Source organism: Grampus griseus, assembly GCF_964374135.1.
Source record: "Grampus griseus genome assembly, chromosome: 7".
NCBI classification, from domain to species: Eukaryota; Metazoa; Chordata; class Mammalia; order Artiodactyla; family Delphinidae; genus Grampus; species Grampus griseus.
Window position 1 is genome coordinate 35447355 of NC_139001.1, and position 19004 is coordinate 35466358.

Here is a 19004-nt window from a genome sequence, read left to right on the forward strand (position 1 = left end):
AAGTGGGGTGTTAAAGTTCCCTACTATGAATGTGTTACTGTCGATTTCCCCTTTTATGGCTGTTAGTATTTGCCTTATGTATTGAGGTGCTCTTATGTTGGATGCATAAATATTTACAATTGTTATATCTTCTTCTTGGATGGATCCCTTGATCATTATGTAGTGTCCTCCTTTGTCTCTTCTAATAGTCTTTATTTAAAGTCTATTTTGTCTGATATGATAATTGCTACTCCAGCTTTCTTTTGGTTTCCATTTGTATGGAATATCTTTTTCCATCCCCTCACTTTCAGTGTGTATGTGTCTCTAGGTCTGAAGTGGGTCTCTTGTAGACAGCATATATATGGGTCTTGTTTTTGTATCCATTCAGCCAGTCTGTGGCTTTTGGTGGGAGCATTTAATCCATTTACATTCGAGGTAATTATCGATATGTATGTTTCTATTCCCATTTTGTCAATTGTTTTGGGTTTGTTATTGTAGGTCTTTTCCTTCTCTTGTGTTTCTTGCCTAGAGAAGATCTTTTAGCATTTGTTGTAAAGCTGGTTTGGTGGTGCTGAACTCTCTCAGCTTTTGCTTGTCTGTAAAGGTTTTAATTTCTCCATTAAATCTGAGTGAGATTCTTGCTTGGTAGAGTAATCTTGGTTGTAGGTTTTTCTCCTTCATCACTTTAAATATGTCCTGCCAGTCCCTTCTGGCTTGCAGAGTTTCTGCTGAAAGATCAGCTGTTAACCTTATGGGGATTCCCTTGTGTGCTATTTGTTGTTTTTCCCTTGCTGCTTTTAATATGTTTTCTTTGTATTTAATTTTTGACAGTTTGATTAATATGTGTCTTGGCGTGTTTCTCCTTGGATTTATCCTGTATGGGACTCTCTGTGCTTCCTGGACTTGATTAACTATTTCCTTTCCCATATTAGGGAAGTTTTCAACTATAATCTCTTCAAATATTTTCTCAGTCCCTTTCTTTTTCTCTTCTTCTTCTGGAACCCCTATGATTCGAATATTGGTGCATTTAATGTTGTCCCAGAGGTCTCTGAGACTGTCCTCAGTTCTTTTCATTCTTTTTTCTTTATTCTGCTCTGCAGTAGCTATTTCCACTATTTTATCTTCCAGGTCACTTATCCGTTCTTCTGCCTCAGTTATTGTGCTATTGATCCCTTCTAGAGTATTTTTAATTTCATTTATTGTGTTGTTCGTCATTGCTTGTTTCATCTTTAGTTCTTCTAGGTCCTTGTTAAATGTTTCTTGCATTTTCTCTATTCTATTTCCAGGATTTTGGATCATCTTTACTATCATTATTCTGAATTCTTTTTCAGGTAGACTGCCTATTTCCTCTTCATTTGTTAGGTCTGGTGGGTTTTTACCTTGTTCCTTCATCTGCTGTGTGTTTCTCTGTCTTCTCATTTTGCTTAACTTACTGTGTTTGGGGTCTCCTTTTTGCAGGCTGCAAGTTCGCAGTTCCCGTTGTTTTTGGTGTCTGTCTCCAGTGGCTAAGGTTGGTTCAGTGGTTTGTGTATGCTTCCTGGTGGAGGGGACTAGTGCCTGTGTTCTGGTGGATGAGGCTGGATCTTGTCTTTCTGGTGGGCAAGTCCATGTCTGGTGTTGTGTTTTGGGGTGTCTGTGACCTTATTATGATTTTAGGCAGCCTCTCTGCTAATGGATGGGGTTGTGTTCCTGTCTTGCCAGTTGTTTGGCATAGGGTGTCCAGCACTGTAGCTTGCTGGTCTTTGAGTGAAGCTGGGTGTTGGTGTTGAGATGGAGATCTCTGGGAGATTTTTGCTGTTTGATATTATGTGGAGCTGGGAGGTCTCTTGTGGACCAGTGTCCTGAAGTTGGCTCTCCCACCTCGGAGGCACTGGACTGACTCCTGGCTGCAACACCAAGAGCCTTTCATCCACACGGCTCAGAATAAAAGGGAGCAAAAGTAGAAAGTAAGAAGGAGGATAAAAGAAAATAAAATAAAGTAAGATAAAATAAAATAAATTATTAAAATAAAAAATAATTATTAAGAAAAAAAAATTTTTAAGTAAAAAAACCCAAAAAAACAACAACAAAAAAAAACGGACGGATGGAACTGTAGGACAAATGGTGAAAGCAAAGCTATACAGACAAAATATCACACAGAAGCATACACATACACACTCACAAAAAGAGGAAAAGGGAAAAAATAATAAATCTTGCTCTCAAAGTCCACCTCCTCAATTTGGGATGATTCGTTGTCTTTTCATGTATTCCACAGATGCAGGTACATCAAGTTGATTGTGGAGATTTAATCCACTGCTTCTGAGGCTGCTGGGAGAGATTTCCCTTTCTCTTCTTTGTTCTCACAGCTCCCGGGGCTCAGCTTTGGATTTGGCTCCGCCTCTGCATGTAGGTCGCCTGAGGGAGTCTGTTCTTCGCTCAGACAGGACTGGGTTAAAGGAGCAGCTGACTCGGGGGCTCTGGCTCACTCAGGCCGGGGGGAGGGAGGGGCACGGAGTGCGGGGCGAGCCTGCAGCACAGAGGCAGGCATGACGTTGCACCAACCTGAGGCGCGCCGTGCGTTCTCCCGGGGAAGTTGTCCCTGGATCCCGGGACTCTGGCAGTGGCGGGTTGCACAGGCTCCCGGAAGTGGGGTGTGGATAGTGACCTGTGCTCGCACACAGGCTTCTTGGTGGCGGCAGCAGCAGCCTTAGCATCTCATGGCCCAGCTCTGGGATCTGCGCTGTTAGCCGCGGCTCGCACCCGTCTCTGGAGCTCCTTTAAGCAGCGTTCTGAATCCCCTCTCCTCGCGCACTAGGAAACAGAGGGAAGAAAAAGTCTCTTGCCTCTTCGGCAGGTCCCGACTTTTCCCCGGAGTCCCTCCCGGCCAGCCGTGGCGCACTAACCCCCTGCAGGCTGTGTTCATGCCGCCAACCCCAGTCCTCTCCCAGCGCTCCGACCGAAGCCGGAGCCTCAACTCCCAGCCCCTCCCGCCCCGGCGGTTGAGCAGATAAACCTCTCAGGCTGGTGAGTGGCTGGTGAGTGCGGGTTGGCACCGATCCTCTGTGTGGGAATCTCTCTGCTTTGCCCTCCGCACCCCTGTTGCTGTGCTGTGCTCTCCTCCATGGCTCCGAAGCTTCCCCCCTCCAACACCCGCAGTCTCTGCCCGCGAAGGGGCTTCCTAGTGTGTGGAAACCTTTCCTCCTTCACAGCTCCCTCCCACTGGTGCAGGTCCCATCCCTATTCTTTTGTCTCTGTTTATTCTTTTTTCTTTTGCCCTACCCAGGTAAGTGGGGAGTTTCTTGCCTTTTGGGAGGTCTGAAGTCTTCTGCCAGCGTTCAGTAGGTGTTCTGTAGGAGTTGTTCCACGTGTAGATGTATTTCTGATGTATCTGTGGGGAGGAAGGTGATCTCCGTGTCTTACTCTTCCACCATCTTCCCCCCTCTCCTCTTTTTTTTTACTTCCTTTATTTTTTCTCCTTTCCTCTCTTTTTATCTCCCTCTTTTTTCCTTTAGTTTTATTAAAGGTTTTTTAAAGCAAGTTCCAAAAATCATATTATTTCACCCCTGCATATTTAAAATATCTGTAAGCAATATGGACATTTTCTTATATTGCCACAATGCCATTATCACACCCAACAAAATGATCATTTTTTGGTACCATCTAATATCCAGTGTATAACCCAAGCAAACGTCTTTCTATGATGGGCTTGTCTGAATCTGGATCTACACATGGTTCACATATTGAGGTGGTTGTTGTATCTCTGTCTCTTTTGATCTAGCCCAGTTCCCCGCCCCTCTTTTTTCCTCCAATTCACTGGTTGCAGAAACTAGGTCAGTTGTCCTATGGAATTTCCACATTCTGGATCATCTGTTTGCTCCCTTGTGGTGTCATTTAATTTGTTTCTTTATCCCTCTCATTTCATACAGACTTTAAGTTAGCCCCTTGATCGGGTTGAAGTTCTTTTTTTTTTTTTTTTTTGGCAAAACTTCTTCAAAGGTGGGCTGTGAGCTTCATATATGTCCTATCAGGAAGCCACAATGTCTGATTATCTCACATCTGGTGATGCAAAGATGAATTGCCCTTGTTCCTAATTGGCTTTTCATGAGGGTTTTATCCATTGATGATCTTTGCCTGAAACAGTTATTTTCTTAGGGTCTCCAAAATGGTGATTTTCTAATCATATCATTTCTTCCACATTTATTAGTTGGATTTTTTTCTATTAAAAAATCTTTCCCTCATCAGTTCAGGCTATCTGGCTACCCTGAAATACAGTTTATACAGGAAAGGCAGGATAAATGCTTATTTTTATTCCTTTTAATTGCCAGATTTCTAGATAAGGAGTTGGTGCTTTAGAGGAAGCTTTTTTTTTCTTTTTCCATTTTCACCTTACAGACAAAGAACTTGAGGCTCAGAGATGTCAAAAAAAATTGCTCAAGATCCCAAACAGGTATTAAGGAGCATAAATGGTATTCAAACCAATATCTTCTGGCCTCAAAAGCGTATGCTAATTCTACTAAACCAAAATGTACCCCTGCCCTCAACCCCCCAGCTGCTGACAGCTGGGAGTTGCTACTGCAAATATCTCCCCCTGCTTTGCCCTTTAAGAACCAGGCTCCAAGAATCCTCCTTTACAGCATTCTGGGCTTTATAAACTTACGCAATACTCCAGAACTGTAGTTCCAAATGGAGGTGCTGGCCTGGCTAGGCCAAGAACTGAGCAGAGCCAGGAAATAGGTCACACTATTTCTATTTAGAAGGAGGGGCTTTAGCATCACAGTTTGTGTCTTAGGCTCCTGTGACAACCAAAGTGTGAGTCACTCTAAGTTATGGCTGGAGCAGATAACGGTGACCCAAACAATTTGGAGAGTTGTCAGATGTTAAGATGTCTTAACTAAGTCTCCTAAACCATTTTCCCTTTCTTCTGCCACCCCTGCTCTCTGCCATTCCAGATTTCAGGGGAGTACTTAGGTAACTGCCTAAACATTATTTTACAATTCCTAAACCTCTGTTAACTGTGTCACTGGCATCTGCCCGCTCCCCCGCCCTGAAGCCCATGGTCCTTTAGCGTCTTAAAGTAGTGTTAAAGAAGTAGAGTTCACTTAGTAAATTTGGGAGATTTTCTTGGCTTTGTGGTGTCTACATATCACGGGCTTCTAGTGCTAGAGTCTCTACCTGACTCAGAGAAAGAATGTTTCTCCGGGACTTCCCTGGTGGTCCAGTGCGTAAGACTGCACTCCCAATGCAGGGGGCCTGGTTCGATCCCTGGTCAGGGAACTAGATCCTGCATGCGTGCCGCAACTAAGAGTGTGCATGCTGCAACTAAAGATCCCACATGCCTCAACGAAGATCCCGTGGGCCGCAACTAAGACCTGGTACAGCCAAACTAAATTAATAATAAATAAATAAATATTTTTAAAAAAGAACATTTCCCTAGACTTCATACAACCCAGAGGTATAAAATTTTTTTAATGCCCTCCACATTTCACCCCTCCCATCAGCATAGCAGTCTACATTAGAAACAAACAAATAACCAACCTTCAGAATTGTAGTTGGAGAGGTTTCCTGTGCTTATGGGGCTAAAGGCCCCATCTCAGCCTCTGATGTTCCATGATGGGCCTCCAAATAGGGGAGGCCCACAGTCCTGCTGTCCCAGGCCAGTACCCCAATTCCCAAATACCTGCATCTATACATCAGAAAAAAATTTATGCTATCTCTATCCTTGCTTACAGGGGACTGTGATTAGTGCCATGAAAACATGCTGTCAGCTGCAAACAGCAGTCCCCTAAAGCAGTTCTCTAGAAAAAACAGGAAGGTAATTCTGTAATCTGCCTTGAAAAGATAAGGTCAGAGACAGAATCTAGATATAAAAATGGCAGAAGAGAATGAAAAAACGTCATTCAGAGAGTAGCCTCCATAAAATTATATTTAAATACTAGGCTTCCTTACAGAATATCTGACCCAATACTATCCAGTAGAACTTTCTGTGATGATGGAAATGTTCTGTATCTGCACTGTCCAATAGGAAGACCACTGGCCACATGTGGTTATTGAGCACTTGAAATGTGGCTCATGCAACTGAAAAAACTAACTTTTATTGCATTTCATTTAATTAATTAAAATTAAAATTAAAATTTAATGGAATTGTGTAGCTAAGGGTTACCATATTGGACAATGCAGATCTGGCCCCTGTATTCTTAACTTTTTCTTTCTCCTAACAGTATACATAATTTGGGGCTGTTATAAAATAGTTAAAAAATTGAAGGTACCAATTTTATTAATCTTAGTGATGAATTTTCCTTATGGAATTAGATTCATAATGGCTTAGAAATTCTAGCCTCCTTGTACATAGACAAACTTTTTATTATGAGACTAACTTCAAGGGAAAATTAATTATGCTCAAACTTTGATTTTTAAAATTTGTGTGAATTATATGCTTTAGTGGTGATGGTTGTAACAGTGATGGGAATGCACTTAATGCTACTGAACTGTACACTTAGAAATGGTTAGAATGGTAAATTTTGTGTTAAATATATTTTACCACAATAAAATAAAGAAAATTATGTGCTTTATTTTCTTTCATTAGGCCTGATTTTAATTTAATTTTGTTAAAATTTCCCACTGTCCATAGACCTTGCTGAGAATCTGGTCCAGCGTGTTCCTGGCTGCAGTGTGTTTTTCTTTGGTGAGGCCGACCTGCCTGAGAAGCGCACTCTTGTCCAGAGAAGGAAACAACTGGGCTGGTTCACAAGGAGGGATTTCAGCGCTCTTAAACCTGACCTGGGAGTTGCACCTGCCCGAAGATGTGGTTTAACAGGTTCACAGTATGGTTTTGTTCTGCTTTTGTTGTTGTTGTTGTTGTTTTTTAATTTATTTATTTAATTTATTTATTTTTGGCTGCATTGGGTCTTCGTTGCTACACACAGGCTTTCTCTAGTTGCAACGAGCAGGGGCTACTCTTTGTTGTGGTGTGCGGGCTTCTCATTGCGGTGGCTTCTCTTGTTGTGGAGCACGGGCTCTAGACGCGCGGGCTTCAGTAGTTGTGGCTTGTGGTCTCAGTAGTTGTGGCTTGTGGGCTCTAGAGCGCAGGCTCAATAGCTGTGGCGCACGGGCTTAGTTGCTGCACGGCATGTGGGATCTTCCCGGACCAGGGCTTGAACCCATGTCCCCTGCATTGGAAGGCAGATTCTTAACCACTGCGCCACCAGGGAAGCCCCTTTGCTTTTGTTTTTAAACTTGAGTATTCTGAGGTCGCCTTCATTTGATCCCTCCCACATAATACAGGAGGGCTTTAGCTGGGGCTCCTTCTTGACTTGGTTGAAGGTCTCCTCATGCCTCTTTCTTACCCATGCCTTCATGAGCTGACCAGAGAGGCTGGAAGCCCTCATCATATATTCCATGAGAGCCCCCAAGAGTGATGTTCAAGATAAATAACGAGCCCTGCAGCGTGGCCACTGATGGTGAGAATGGTTGACACCAGGACAGGTCCTGGAGGCCCGCTGCTGTGCTGGGCATGAGCGTGTATCCTGGGGACACTCGGTGGCTCAGGACTTGGGTAGAGCTTACATTTAGCTGGTAGGAAAGTCTTTCAGCACTTAAACACCCAGTGTGTCCAAGTTGATGCTTACAGCTGGAAGTCAGTTCTAGAGGCACCCTGGAGACAAGCTTTTCTACACAGCAGGCTCTAGGCCAGAGAGAACAAACATGGGGAATGGTATTCTTCCTTCCCCTGGATCTCACCAACTCTTACCTCTCTCTGCTACTCCAGACCCACTCCTTGCTTAGAGCTTACCTTCGGAAAAGGCAGTAGCACCCCATCCAAAATGCCATCCCCATTCACTGCACTTCACCATCCTAGTGCCATTTATTTGAGTCTTAATTCTTTCACCCTCAAGTATCTTCTGTAGGGATCACAAATTAAACCATGCTAGGTAACATTTTCATAGTCAGTTAATATTTTAGCCGTTACTAAGATACTAGGTTCCCAAGGAGCAAGAAGTGGGCAACCATAAGAAACACATTTCCCCATGGTGCAGTTACCCATAGGCTTTTGGTTACTAATCCCTGGTGCAGAATTCTGCTCTCAAACCAATGATATCTATAATCAAGCAGAGCAGTACAATGAAAACAGTGCAGGCTTTGAGGCTCTGCTCAAATCCTGGCCTTGCTGTTCATTGGCCGTGTGACTTCAGAGTGTTCCTTAACTCATGAAGCCTCAGTTCCCATATCTATAAAATGGACATAATAATTATGTCTCCCTCATGAGACTGTGAAGTTGAAATAATGTCTATTAAGTGCCGAACACAGTACTAAGGGGCCATTTTTTCCTTCCATTTAGAGAAAAGATTTATAAAAAATTGTGTGTTAGTCTTTACTTATGGAAAAAGGAAGAAGCTGATTGCTCCCTGCCAATTTGAACCTCACATATTTTCCCACGATTTGTCTCACAAATGTAGAAGTGTAAGTTTGTGACTAAATTTTCAGACAGCTATTTCCTGGCTTCTAATTTGGGCCTTACTAAAGACTGAAAGGATTATTTCACAAACCTTGTCAGCGCAGTGCCCAGTGACTGGGATTACAGTCAGTGAACAGGAATTAGAAGCAGGGATCCTAGTACTAGAGAACAGAACTGGCTTTAGTATTGGATTAGGCAGTCCCTGGAAAAACTTCATTCTCTTTCTGCACTGCTATGAGACTGAATGGGTCGGTATTTAGGGAGAACTTTAGAGGACTCTAAAAAGCGTATCTGAGTTAAAGACTAAATGTTCATGTTATCACTAATCATATTCAATCTTCTAAGAACAAACTTGGTTTGTAATTGTCTAAACCAAAGTGAACACTGCTCCCCCATCTCACCTAATGGTTGTCTGGTATTGGGATAATCTCACCCATTTTACATTGTTTGATTGGAATGGACAAGCCATTGGGATTTCTAATTTCTTCTCTATTTTTACTCCATGTGGAGATCTGTGATTTACATGGAGAATTTCATCAACATCTGAAAATCCTAAGTTTACTTTAAAATGCCAAGATTGGGACAAAAATGTTTAAAGATGGTATTTTAAAGGTAAAATTTGATACTGATAAAGATTTAGTTAGAGGCACTCATGCTACTAACGGTAGCATCAATTGGTATAAACTTTTTGGAAGTGAGTTGGTGATGTGTATTAAGAGCTCCAAGAATATATGTAACTGCTTTGCAGAAATTCTAGTTCTAGTGATAGATTTATCTTAAGGAAATAGATTTATTCTTGAGGAAATAATAAAAAGTACATGTACTTATGCACAAGTATGTTTATCAAAGAACTATTTATAATAGTAAATACGGGAAACAATGTAAATGTTCAGTATTTGAGAGTGATTATTAAATAAGCTATACCTAGGTGAAAGACTATTATGCAAGCAATTAAGTGTGAAGGTTTGGAAGAATTTTTAGAGACTTGAAAAATACAATACAATGTAGAGAGAATTTGCAGTTTATTAATTAATGCAACAAATATATTTTTTTAAATATTTTTATTTATGTATTTATTTGACTGTGCCGGGTCTTAGCTGTGGCATGCGAACTCTTAGTTGCAGCATGTGGGAGCTAGTTCCCTGACCAGGGATCGAACCCAGAGCCCCCTGCATTGGGAGCGTGGAGTCTTAGCCACTGGACCACCAGGGAAGTCCCTGCAACAAATATTTATCAAGTACCTAGTATGTGCTAGGCACTATCGTCAGTGGGGAAAATAGAATTTATTTGCCCTCAAAGAATTTACATTCCAGGGATTTTCCTGGTGGTGCAGTGGTTAAGAATCTGCCTGCCAATGCAGGGGACACAGGTTCAAGCCCTGGTCCAGGAAGATCTCACATGCCGCGGAGCAGCTAAGCCCGTGAGCCACAACTATTGAGCCCACGTACCACAACTACTGAAGCCCGTGCACCTAGAGCCCGTGCTCCGCAACAAGAGGAGCCACCGCAGTGAGAAGCCCGCGCACCGCAACGAAGAGTAGCCCCCGCTCGCCGCAACTAGAGAAAACCTGCGAGCAGCAACGAAGACTCAACGCAGCCAAAAAAAAAAAAGAATTTACATTCCAGTGGGGAAGGGGTGAAGAGAGCGACAGTAAATAACAAGCTTAATAAATAAAGAATTATATAGTATGTTAGAAAATAAGTGCTACAGCCAAAAAAACAAACAAAACTGTAGTTCACTCCCATCCCAGACACATGATTCCCATTGTCCTGTTCAGTTTCTTTTTTTTTTGGGGGGGGTACGCGGGCCTCTCATCGCTGTGGCCTCTCCTGTTGCGGAGCACAGGCTCCGGACGCGCAGGCTCAGCGGCCATGGCTCACGGGCCCAGCCGCTACGCGGCACGTGGGATCTTCCCGGACCGGGGCACGAACCCGTGTCCCCTGCATCGGCAGGCGGACTCTCAACCACTGCGCCACCAGGGAGGTCCTGAACTACAGTTTTTAAATGGGATAAACCAAAGTAGACCTCATAGTGAAGGCAGTGTTGGAGCAAAGACTGGTAGAGAGGCAGTTAGCCACGTGGAGATGTGGACAGTAGTCTCAGGCAGAGAGAAAGCCAGTGTCAAGGCCAAAGGATATAAAGTAGTATAAACAGTATGATCTCAATATTGTAAAATATATGTATGCATCTATTTATTTTATTTATGTTATATATTTGTAAGAAAAGTGTTTTTAAATTCTTAAAGCTTTCAACTTATTTTCATTATTTCTCTAAATTGATTTGATCTTGTGATTACTTTCCATCATCTTTCATAAAGGCTAATTATTGAGGTTTATCAATGATCAGTTTTATAAAAGCTGGGTGTCATTGCATTTATTCAGATTGCTGATGAAAGATTTAAGATAAGAAGGGAAAAGTAACACAACTTTCCCCTCCGTATGTCTTTTTTGCTAATATCTCCTAAGTGGCAGAATCCTCAGTTTGTGCAAAAAACATGAAAATTATAAGTTGCCAAGCCTAGGTAGACTGTTATTCATCGAGAGACACCTCATTTAATAGGCTCAAAGCAGATTCTAATAGAAAAGTAAAATGTTTCAGAGAGGAACAGTGAATAAAGGATATGGATAAACAGTTTCTAATATTTCATGAACAAGATTATAATTCGAGTTTAAGACACATAATCAACCGAAATCTTAGGTTACCTTACTTGCACGAATTATCTCTTAAGAAACACGTAAGAAGGAGTAAAATGTTTTCATTTTTAAAAGTAATATCTACTGAAGGAGAATTTCTAGCACCTCTGTCATTAGGGTAGAAATGTTATTCATCTAGTTTTTCAGTGAATTTAGTTCCTAACTATGGCGATTTCCCTCCTTATTTTTAAATTTAATGGCTTTATATATTTTTCTAACATTTTTTATTTACATCAATGTTTCTCAACATAGTTTTCCACTCCTCCCATCAAAACAGAAAAGCTTCAACACATTGCTGTATTTATTTCTTTTCCTAAAAAAATTAAATAGAAATGATTGGTGCTATCAACTGAACACTTACAGTTAACTTTCCAGTGACAAAGTAATCTACACAGTACCCAAGAGGAAGCAGAATCTATAAGGGAACAGGTTTCTGTTTTGAAGTTCCCTGAGAATATTATAAACAGAAGAGAAAAAAGTGAGCTCAGAAATGATTAACACCCATAGTCAGTGCCAAACACACAAAATCTTTTAAACCAAATTCCTTTTAAAAGTTTGTAGTTGGCCAGCTCATGAGGAACATAAATAAGGACAAAGCAGTAATAGTTGATACTTTTAGATCTATAAATAAATACTTTATACATATATATTTTAAAACCCTAAACATTTATAGGATAATTTAAACACCGCTGGCTGATATATGACTGGCCTGCATATATGCATCATTGTTTAAAAATAGAGGGACAATTCTTTGAACTGTAGTTTCATGTGATGCCTTAGGAATCATAGATGGAGGTAATTGGCACATCTTGGAATCAAGGACTTCTGTTTAGTTATTTCAATGGGTTAGTGAGAGCTGTCCCTGCTTACTTCTGTCTCAGTAAATGAGAAGTTGCAGCATCAGGCACTTTTCTTGACATTGAATAATGCCGTTTACTTCACACCCAAAACTTTACCTAGTCTTTGAAAAATAATTTCTAGTTTTAGAATGAGTCCTGTTTTGAGGAACCTATTTTCATAATTTTCTACATTTGCTTGTAAATCTAGTTGGAGTGATGGAAGATGAAAGGCTCAATGTGTAATAAGTGTGTAACCTGTAATAGAAGCATGAAGGACTTTGCTTTTGTCTCTGCATGAGCTGGTGAAAGGCACTGTTCTATAGAAAACCTGGGAGCAGGCAGGTCACCTGAGGTTCCTTTCAACTGGACTGGCTTCATTCCATTATGATACTAACATGTATCTACCTCTGTGATTTCCTCTCTGAAGTACTGTTACTCTGAAAGATTCAGAGTTGAGAAATTGAGGCTCACAATTCCTTGCAGAGTGGGAAAACGTCATAGCCATTTTGCTGAAAGACAGCTGAGCAGAGGCAGTGTCCCTGAAGAGGCAGAACTTGAATTCAGACTCACGGGGAGCCACTGCCGGCCCTATGCCACACAGTGTCACTCAGCTTTCTTTTCTGTGGATTTGGCCACAGGCATAAGAGTCCTGCATTCTTCCCGCCATGGGAGTATTGGACTTAGCAATTATGTTTGAGTTTTATGGCTTTAGTCATCAAATGTCCTGTTTCAGCTGTGGTTTCTCTTTAGTACATGTTCTAAAAAATTTAAAATACCAATACGTAATGATGACTAATTGCTTTTGGTGTAATAACAGCTGTTTATATTTTTGAACCTGAGTTCCAAGTCTGTTTTCTTGCTCTGTTTGTTAGTCTGAAGCAAGGACCACATTTAGGCTAGGTTTTATGTTATTTTAACTTTCATGTTTTTACACCCAGTAACCTGCATGGTTCCTGGAACTCAGCAGGTTTTCAGTAAAAACATATTTAATGAGGGAGTCGCACATTAGTTCATGAGAATCTCTTTATTTATTCAAACTGTAATGTAATCCACAAATTTGCAGTTCTCTCTTCAGATATAAAAATGCCAAATATCCCAAAGCACCACCTCGGCTCTCTCCTCATGCATCTTTTAAAACTAAGCCGCCAAAGAGGAACTTAATATGATAAATAGAACTTCTAAATACATCCCTTAGCAACTTCTGACTCCCTAAAATGAAATCCTTTCTGTGGAGGAAAATATATAGAATCTTTTCACCATTAATTGATTGAAGATGATGGCACCTGGAACTATTTTTGAGAATAATTTTGATCTAAAGGGGGAAAAAAATACATGTGTTTCTTTTGAGTGCTGCTTTTTCATTTTTCTAATGGCCTCTTCACTATTGTTTTGTCTGAATGCAGTTTTTTATTTGTGTTATTCCAGACATGGTCCTACCGCAAGCATCTTTAAACCAGACATTAATAGCATAGTTCACAGTCATTACTGCCAGTGCTCAAACACAAATATTGCATTTGTGTTTGCAAAAGCTACACATCAGATGTTAATTAAGTGCATTTGTTTTTTTTATGCTTAAACAATCTGGCATAAAGAGTTTACATCTATATCAGTTCACCATAAGGTCTCTACAATATCTGAATCACCAGCCGTACAGTATATGATAAATACAGTGTTTCCACACAAGAAAATAACAGAATTGTCAGGAAAACATCAGGCCTGTTATATTTCCCTGTGAAATAATAGCAACTGAATCTCAGTTTCTTTTTCTTTTTGATAAAAAAAGTATATAACTAGGAGTAAACACCAATATTTAGAATGATAAATTTTTCATTAAAGAACACATGGAAAGTGAAATCATACCAAAGATTTTTTTCCTTGTTTTTAGCTTGCTTCAGGGCGTTGTGACAGTTGCGTTGGAATAAAATTGGAATTTCAGCTTTGCAGTGAGGAGATTCATGCTGCCGCCAGAGCAGCCGAGTGCCAATCTGCGGGAGGCAGGAGCGGGGCGAGACCGCAAACTGAGAAACAAACTTTCACATCAGGTTTCTAATTTTAGAGCAAAAAATGGAATTTCTTTAATTATATGACATTTAACTAGAATTACGATTTTCTGGGATTAATTACCTCCCTTATTTAAAGAATCTTTACTAAGTTTAAACTAGCATAAAAAAAATCAAATTCAGCATTTCATATAAGGTCACTGGGACTGCTGGATTTAAATGCAGAATTTGATTCATTAGAATTGGATCACCATATTGGTGTTGGACGTGGGAAGGATTAAATGGAGGAATTAGAAATGCGTGCATTTGGGCAGAAAGCAGTTTCTCTTCTTCTTTTCTTTTTTTTTTTGTGGTACGCAGGCCTCTCACTGTTGTGGCCTCTCCCGTTGCGGAGCACAGGCTCTGGATGCGCAGGCTCAGCAGCTATGGCTCACGGGCCTAGGTGCTCCGCGGCATGTGGGATCTTCCAGGACTGGGGCACGAACCCATGTCCCCTGCATCGGCAGGTGGACTCTCAACCACTGCGCCACCAGGGAAGCCCTCTTCTTCTTTTCTTTTTCCCTTTCTTTCTCCCTTTCTTCCTTTCTTTCCTTCTAAGAAATGGGTCATGACCTCACAACCCCTCAGGAAGGGTACTACTACCTGATTAGGCCAGAAACTTCTCAGCTTCATTGACTGTCTCTGTTTATTCACTGCTTGAATAAGATATAATGATAAAACAAAATTAATTACTGTATAATTAAAGTTTAATAGAAGTATTTAAGGGACTTCCCTGGAGGCGCAGTGGTTAAGAATCCGCCTGCCAATGCAGGGGACACGGGTTCGATCCCTGGTCCGGGAAGATCCCACATGACATGGAGCAACTAAGACCGTGCGCCACAACTACTGAGCCTGTGCTCTACAGCCCACGAGCCACAACTATTGAGCCCGTGTGCCACAACTACTGAAGCCCGCGCACCGCAACGAAGAATAGCCCCTGCTCAACACAACTAGAGACAGCCCATGCACAGCAACAAAGACCCAATGCAGCCAAAAATAAATAAATAAATTTTAAAAAAGAATTTAAAACACACATAACAAGAGCATACACAAAAGAAATGATTATTCTGTGTTGTTTGTGATTACTCTTATTTTATTTAGAAGAGAATATAAAAGTTACTTCTAATGTTCAATTTTATTTTTCTAAGAAATAATTAGCTTTTGAAGGAATTTTTTTAAGTAGAGATTTATTTTAATTAAGCAAATCAGTGTTGGGACAAGTGAATTCTTTATGGCACTCTTGTGCTCTGGACTTAACGTCTAAGCTTATTCTACATCTAATAACTTATCTTAGGTAATGAGTTCATTTATTAGCAAGAATGATCAATTTTAGAAATTCTGTGACAGAAGGTACAGTTATTGGGCACATGGTGGTAACAGGTGCCTTGGAATCTGCTGGATGGGGGATTCAGAAAAAATCCCATGTCTTTAGGGATGGAATGGTCCATGCCACCATACGGTGGGGAGGAAGAGCCCTGGGTCCATATGAACGAACTTGCCTTGGAAGTGACTAGCTCCCCCAAGCTGATAACTTACGTATGAATATCTGAATGTTGACTGGGCATATCAAAGTTCTGGTATAGCAAAGCACAATAGGCCCAATAAGTATTTTGAATAGTATCAATACTTAGTATAACCCAATATATGTATACATACTTTTCAGCAAAATCTGAGTGTGATCTAGCTATTTGTTTGAATAATGATAAAGATGAGGCCACTTCTTGAGTCAGAATAGGGTATGTATATCAGATATGAGAAAAATGGGACTGTTTGTAACATCACCTGTTGAGGGGTAGAGGAGAGAGAAACCATGCTTGGATGCTTTCCATTAATGAATGACATTAGCATTGACAAGAAAAATTTCCAATTGTACTCTGTGAAATGTTAAAACTGATATAATTCTCAAAGATATTTAGAGTAAGTGATTGGTGTATGAGGTTGAGAGAGATGTGTATTGACTGTTAGGAAATTTAATTTTTATGAAATAAGCATTATGGAGAAATACTGTAATCTGATTCATTCCTGCAGAATTCCCAGTAGGAAGAGGCCCAGCCTCGGGAGTTGAAATGTTTCATTATGTACATGTGTGGGAAAAAGATGAAATGTGGTTTCCGTGTGCTGATTTTCTGTAAAGCGTCTATTAGTATGAGAGTACCCAGGCTAGGCAGCAAAGCCCCCAAACCACGACTGTCTAGGGGAAAGTGAATTCAGCAGGATCTCTCACTGGATACTGACACCATGAGCAATAAGTTTGAAAGTAGCAAGAAAAAGCATTGACAGTAAAATAATGTTGGAATAGTAACTAAAGAACTGTCTTATGCTGAAGGTGAGGTCAGCCTTTTATCCCTCATCAATCCCTAGTCACTTTGCGTTTAGAAATGTAAAGTTCCCCCAAAACGAAGAAACTGCAAACCTAAGCTTTTTATACCAATGCTAATTTAACCAAGTTGTCCATCTTATAATGTAAACTATAATTAGAGCAGGGCTATTTATGTAACATGAGCTGCATCTTCCCCAAGGCAGGGAAAAGCAGGACAGTTGCCCCTGGGCTCTAGAGTAACCAGGCTCTGGAGTAGCAATGGCAGTCCCAGTCCCTTGGGAAGCTGGGGATGGAAGAAAGAGATGCCTCCAACTGGTTATACCAAGAAGGTATACATAGTGCCCCAAACCCTGCCCTGCCAAACCCACATGGTCATGAGACACAAGAGTCCCTTTGTCCTTCCCAATTCCAAGACTGTTTGTCACTTTTTAGTGACCTCCTTTCCTAGCCAAGACTGTTGCTGAGGTTCATTTGAATCCGATCTTAACCTAGCTCAGTGATGATGGGTCTGTGTTTGGGGTGGAAGGGATGGGTACAGAGTGTGATTTATTCCTGTCTCCCAGACCCGTAGTCCTGGCACTGAATTCCAGCCCCTGTGGAGATGGCCTTCGAAATGAATGGAAGGCCAAGACATTTTGCTGCTGTTGATATTTAATTTTCAAATGTGCCTTTTGAAATATCTGTTGATACTTTAGAAAGTCAGGGCTTTTCTTAACCATTCTAGAAAAAACATCCAGATACATTTAGAGTAGATAAAAGTATCTGCTTATAGCTCAAATAACTCTGTTATTAAAAATATGTATGACCTTTAGACAATTCTGGAGTTGATAATGAGGAATATTTGTGTATTATTTTAAAAGTAAAACCAAGTAAAGGAAACTCCTTGGATTAAAATTGGGTAAAGAATAGAATCTTCAAAATGAGGCTTTCACTTTGCTTGATTAACATGCTTTTCTAATGATTTAGGCATCGGCGCTAGCCCATATGTGATGAACTGCAATGTTACCATAGATTCTCAAGACTTGGCTCTGGGAAAAGAGATCGCTAGTGCCATTCGGGGCTCAAATGTGAATGGATTGAAGGGCGTCCAAACGATGGCTTTTCCTCACGAAGAGAAAATTGAGATAGCTTGCAATGTAGAGAGTTTTGAAGATCAAGAAGTTACAGAAACCTCAGAAGGCTCTCAATACATGGCTTACAGTGTCCTTGGGGACCATTTTTATTATGTATCTCCTCATTACATAGAAGCTCAAGTTAAAAAATTGGCAAGTGATCAGGGAATTGGCATTAAAGGAAGAGCATTAATTGGATTTACACCCCAAGAGTGCAAGAACTGTGCTGAATATGCTATTAAGGAAGGTATTGGGGAGTTCTGGAAGATACGCAGAGGCATTTTCATGTGATCCAATCTAAGGCTTCATTGAAATTGTAAGGAAAAAATATCAGCCATTACAAAGTTTTCTTTTGGCCAGTGAAGACGAGTAGAAGATCCAAGAGCTTGGTTCCAGCTGTGAGTTGGAAAACTGGAAGCATTCTCTGTCCAGTGACAACAACAGGTGTTGATAGATTGTCCATAATCGCCTTATGATATTTCTAGTCGTCATTAAAACTTCGTGTATCAAGTTCATGCACTTGCATGTACTAGAAGCCCTCCTGAATCAGCTGGGTAAAATGGCCATCGTTGCCAAATCGTCTTTAATTATCATGAACAAAACTAAAAACGGACTCAATTTATTTGGTTTTCCTGACCTCTTTATTCCAGAGTCCTGTATTCAACTCTCATTTTTTAAGTAATCATTTTTTTAATGTGCACTTTTAAAAATCAGGTACTAAGTAACTAAAAAATGGGGAGAATTATAAAATAAAATTACTCTTTCGAAGCATGATTGTTCTTTCCTGCCTTGTTTGGGATGACCCACTGTTCATTCTGGAGCCAGATTTGTCTAATTTTTTTATGTTTATGTGGAGAAGTGGAATGATGGTGTTGGGCATGACTTCAAGGGATTGTATTTATCCTTTTTGGAATTTAAATGGGAAGTCTGAAGGTTTAGGGAATTTATTGCTCTTGAGCAAAGAGAAGGGTTTTGGTGGAAAAATGTTATTTGAAAGAAATCAAAATAGGTTGCCTCTCTGTGAACTGAAAGAAGCCACCACTTGCTGATTCTGGCAATTTTATGTAAATCCTTAGTGCTTATAATTCTTTGGTACAAGATGCTTTCTGTTCATAAAGCACAAAGAAATGTATTTTTCCATAGGTTTTGTTTAGCAAGAAAGATTATGGTCTTGTCTAATAAGAGCACATAATGTGAGTTTATTTTAAGTAATTAAAAATAAAAAAGAGGTTGAACTCAGTCTTTTTACAGGATCCAGTAATCTATCCTAGTATATTTTTTTGACTTACATTTGACTCTTGACTGTGATTGCATTAATTGTGTTTCAGAATTGTGCTTTTTTGGGGGTGTTTTCTTTTTGCTGTTTAATATAAATACAGCAAAGATGGAGAAATGATGAACCAGGTGTGGTTTTCAGGCGTAAGGAAGTTTAGTTGCTGTGATGAAGAGGCCAAATGCTCTCCAGTTAGACCCAGTGAGTCTGGGAGAGCTGAGAAGTTGTCATGCCTCTTTTTTCTCTTGCTTTGGCAGAGGCCATGTGGCCTAGTAGGATAAGCGATGGACAGTGGATTCTGGCTTGGGTTCTGGTCCT

General features: G+C 40.5%; 1 protein-coding gene across 2 annotated transcripts in view; it reads left to right on the forward strand.

Moving 5' to 3' along the window:
* Positions 1–18485, forward strand: part of FTCDNL1 (formiminotransferase cyclodeaminase N-terminal like) — a 47962-nt gene extending 29477 nt beyond the window's left edge. For both annotated transcript variants that reach the window (XM_082658558.1, XM_082658559.1), the window contains 2 exons: positions 6587–6772; positions 17268–18485. In XM_082658558.1, the coding sequence (XP_082514684.1) occupies positions 6587–6772; positions 17268–17704 (623 nt within the window). In that variant the 3' untranslated portion in view covers positions 17705–18485. The remainder of the gene's footprint in view (positions 1–6586; positions 6773–17267) is intronic.
* Positions 18486–19004: the final 519 nt, after the last annotated feature.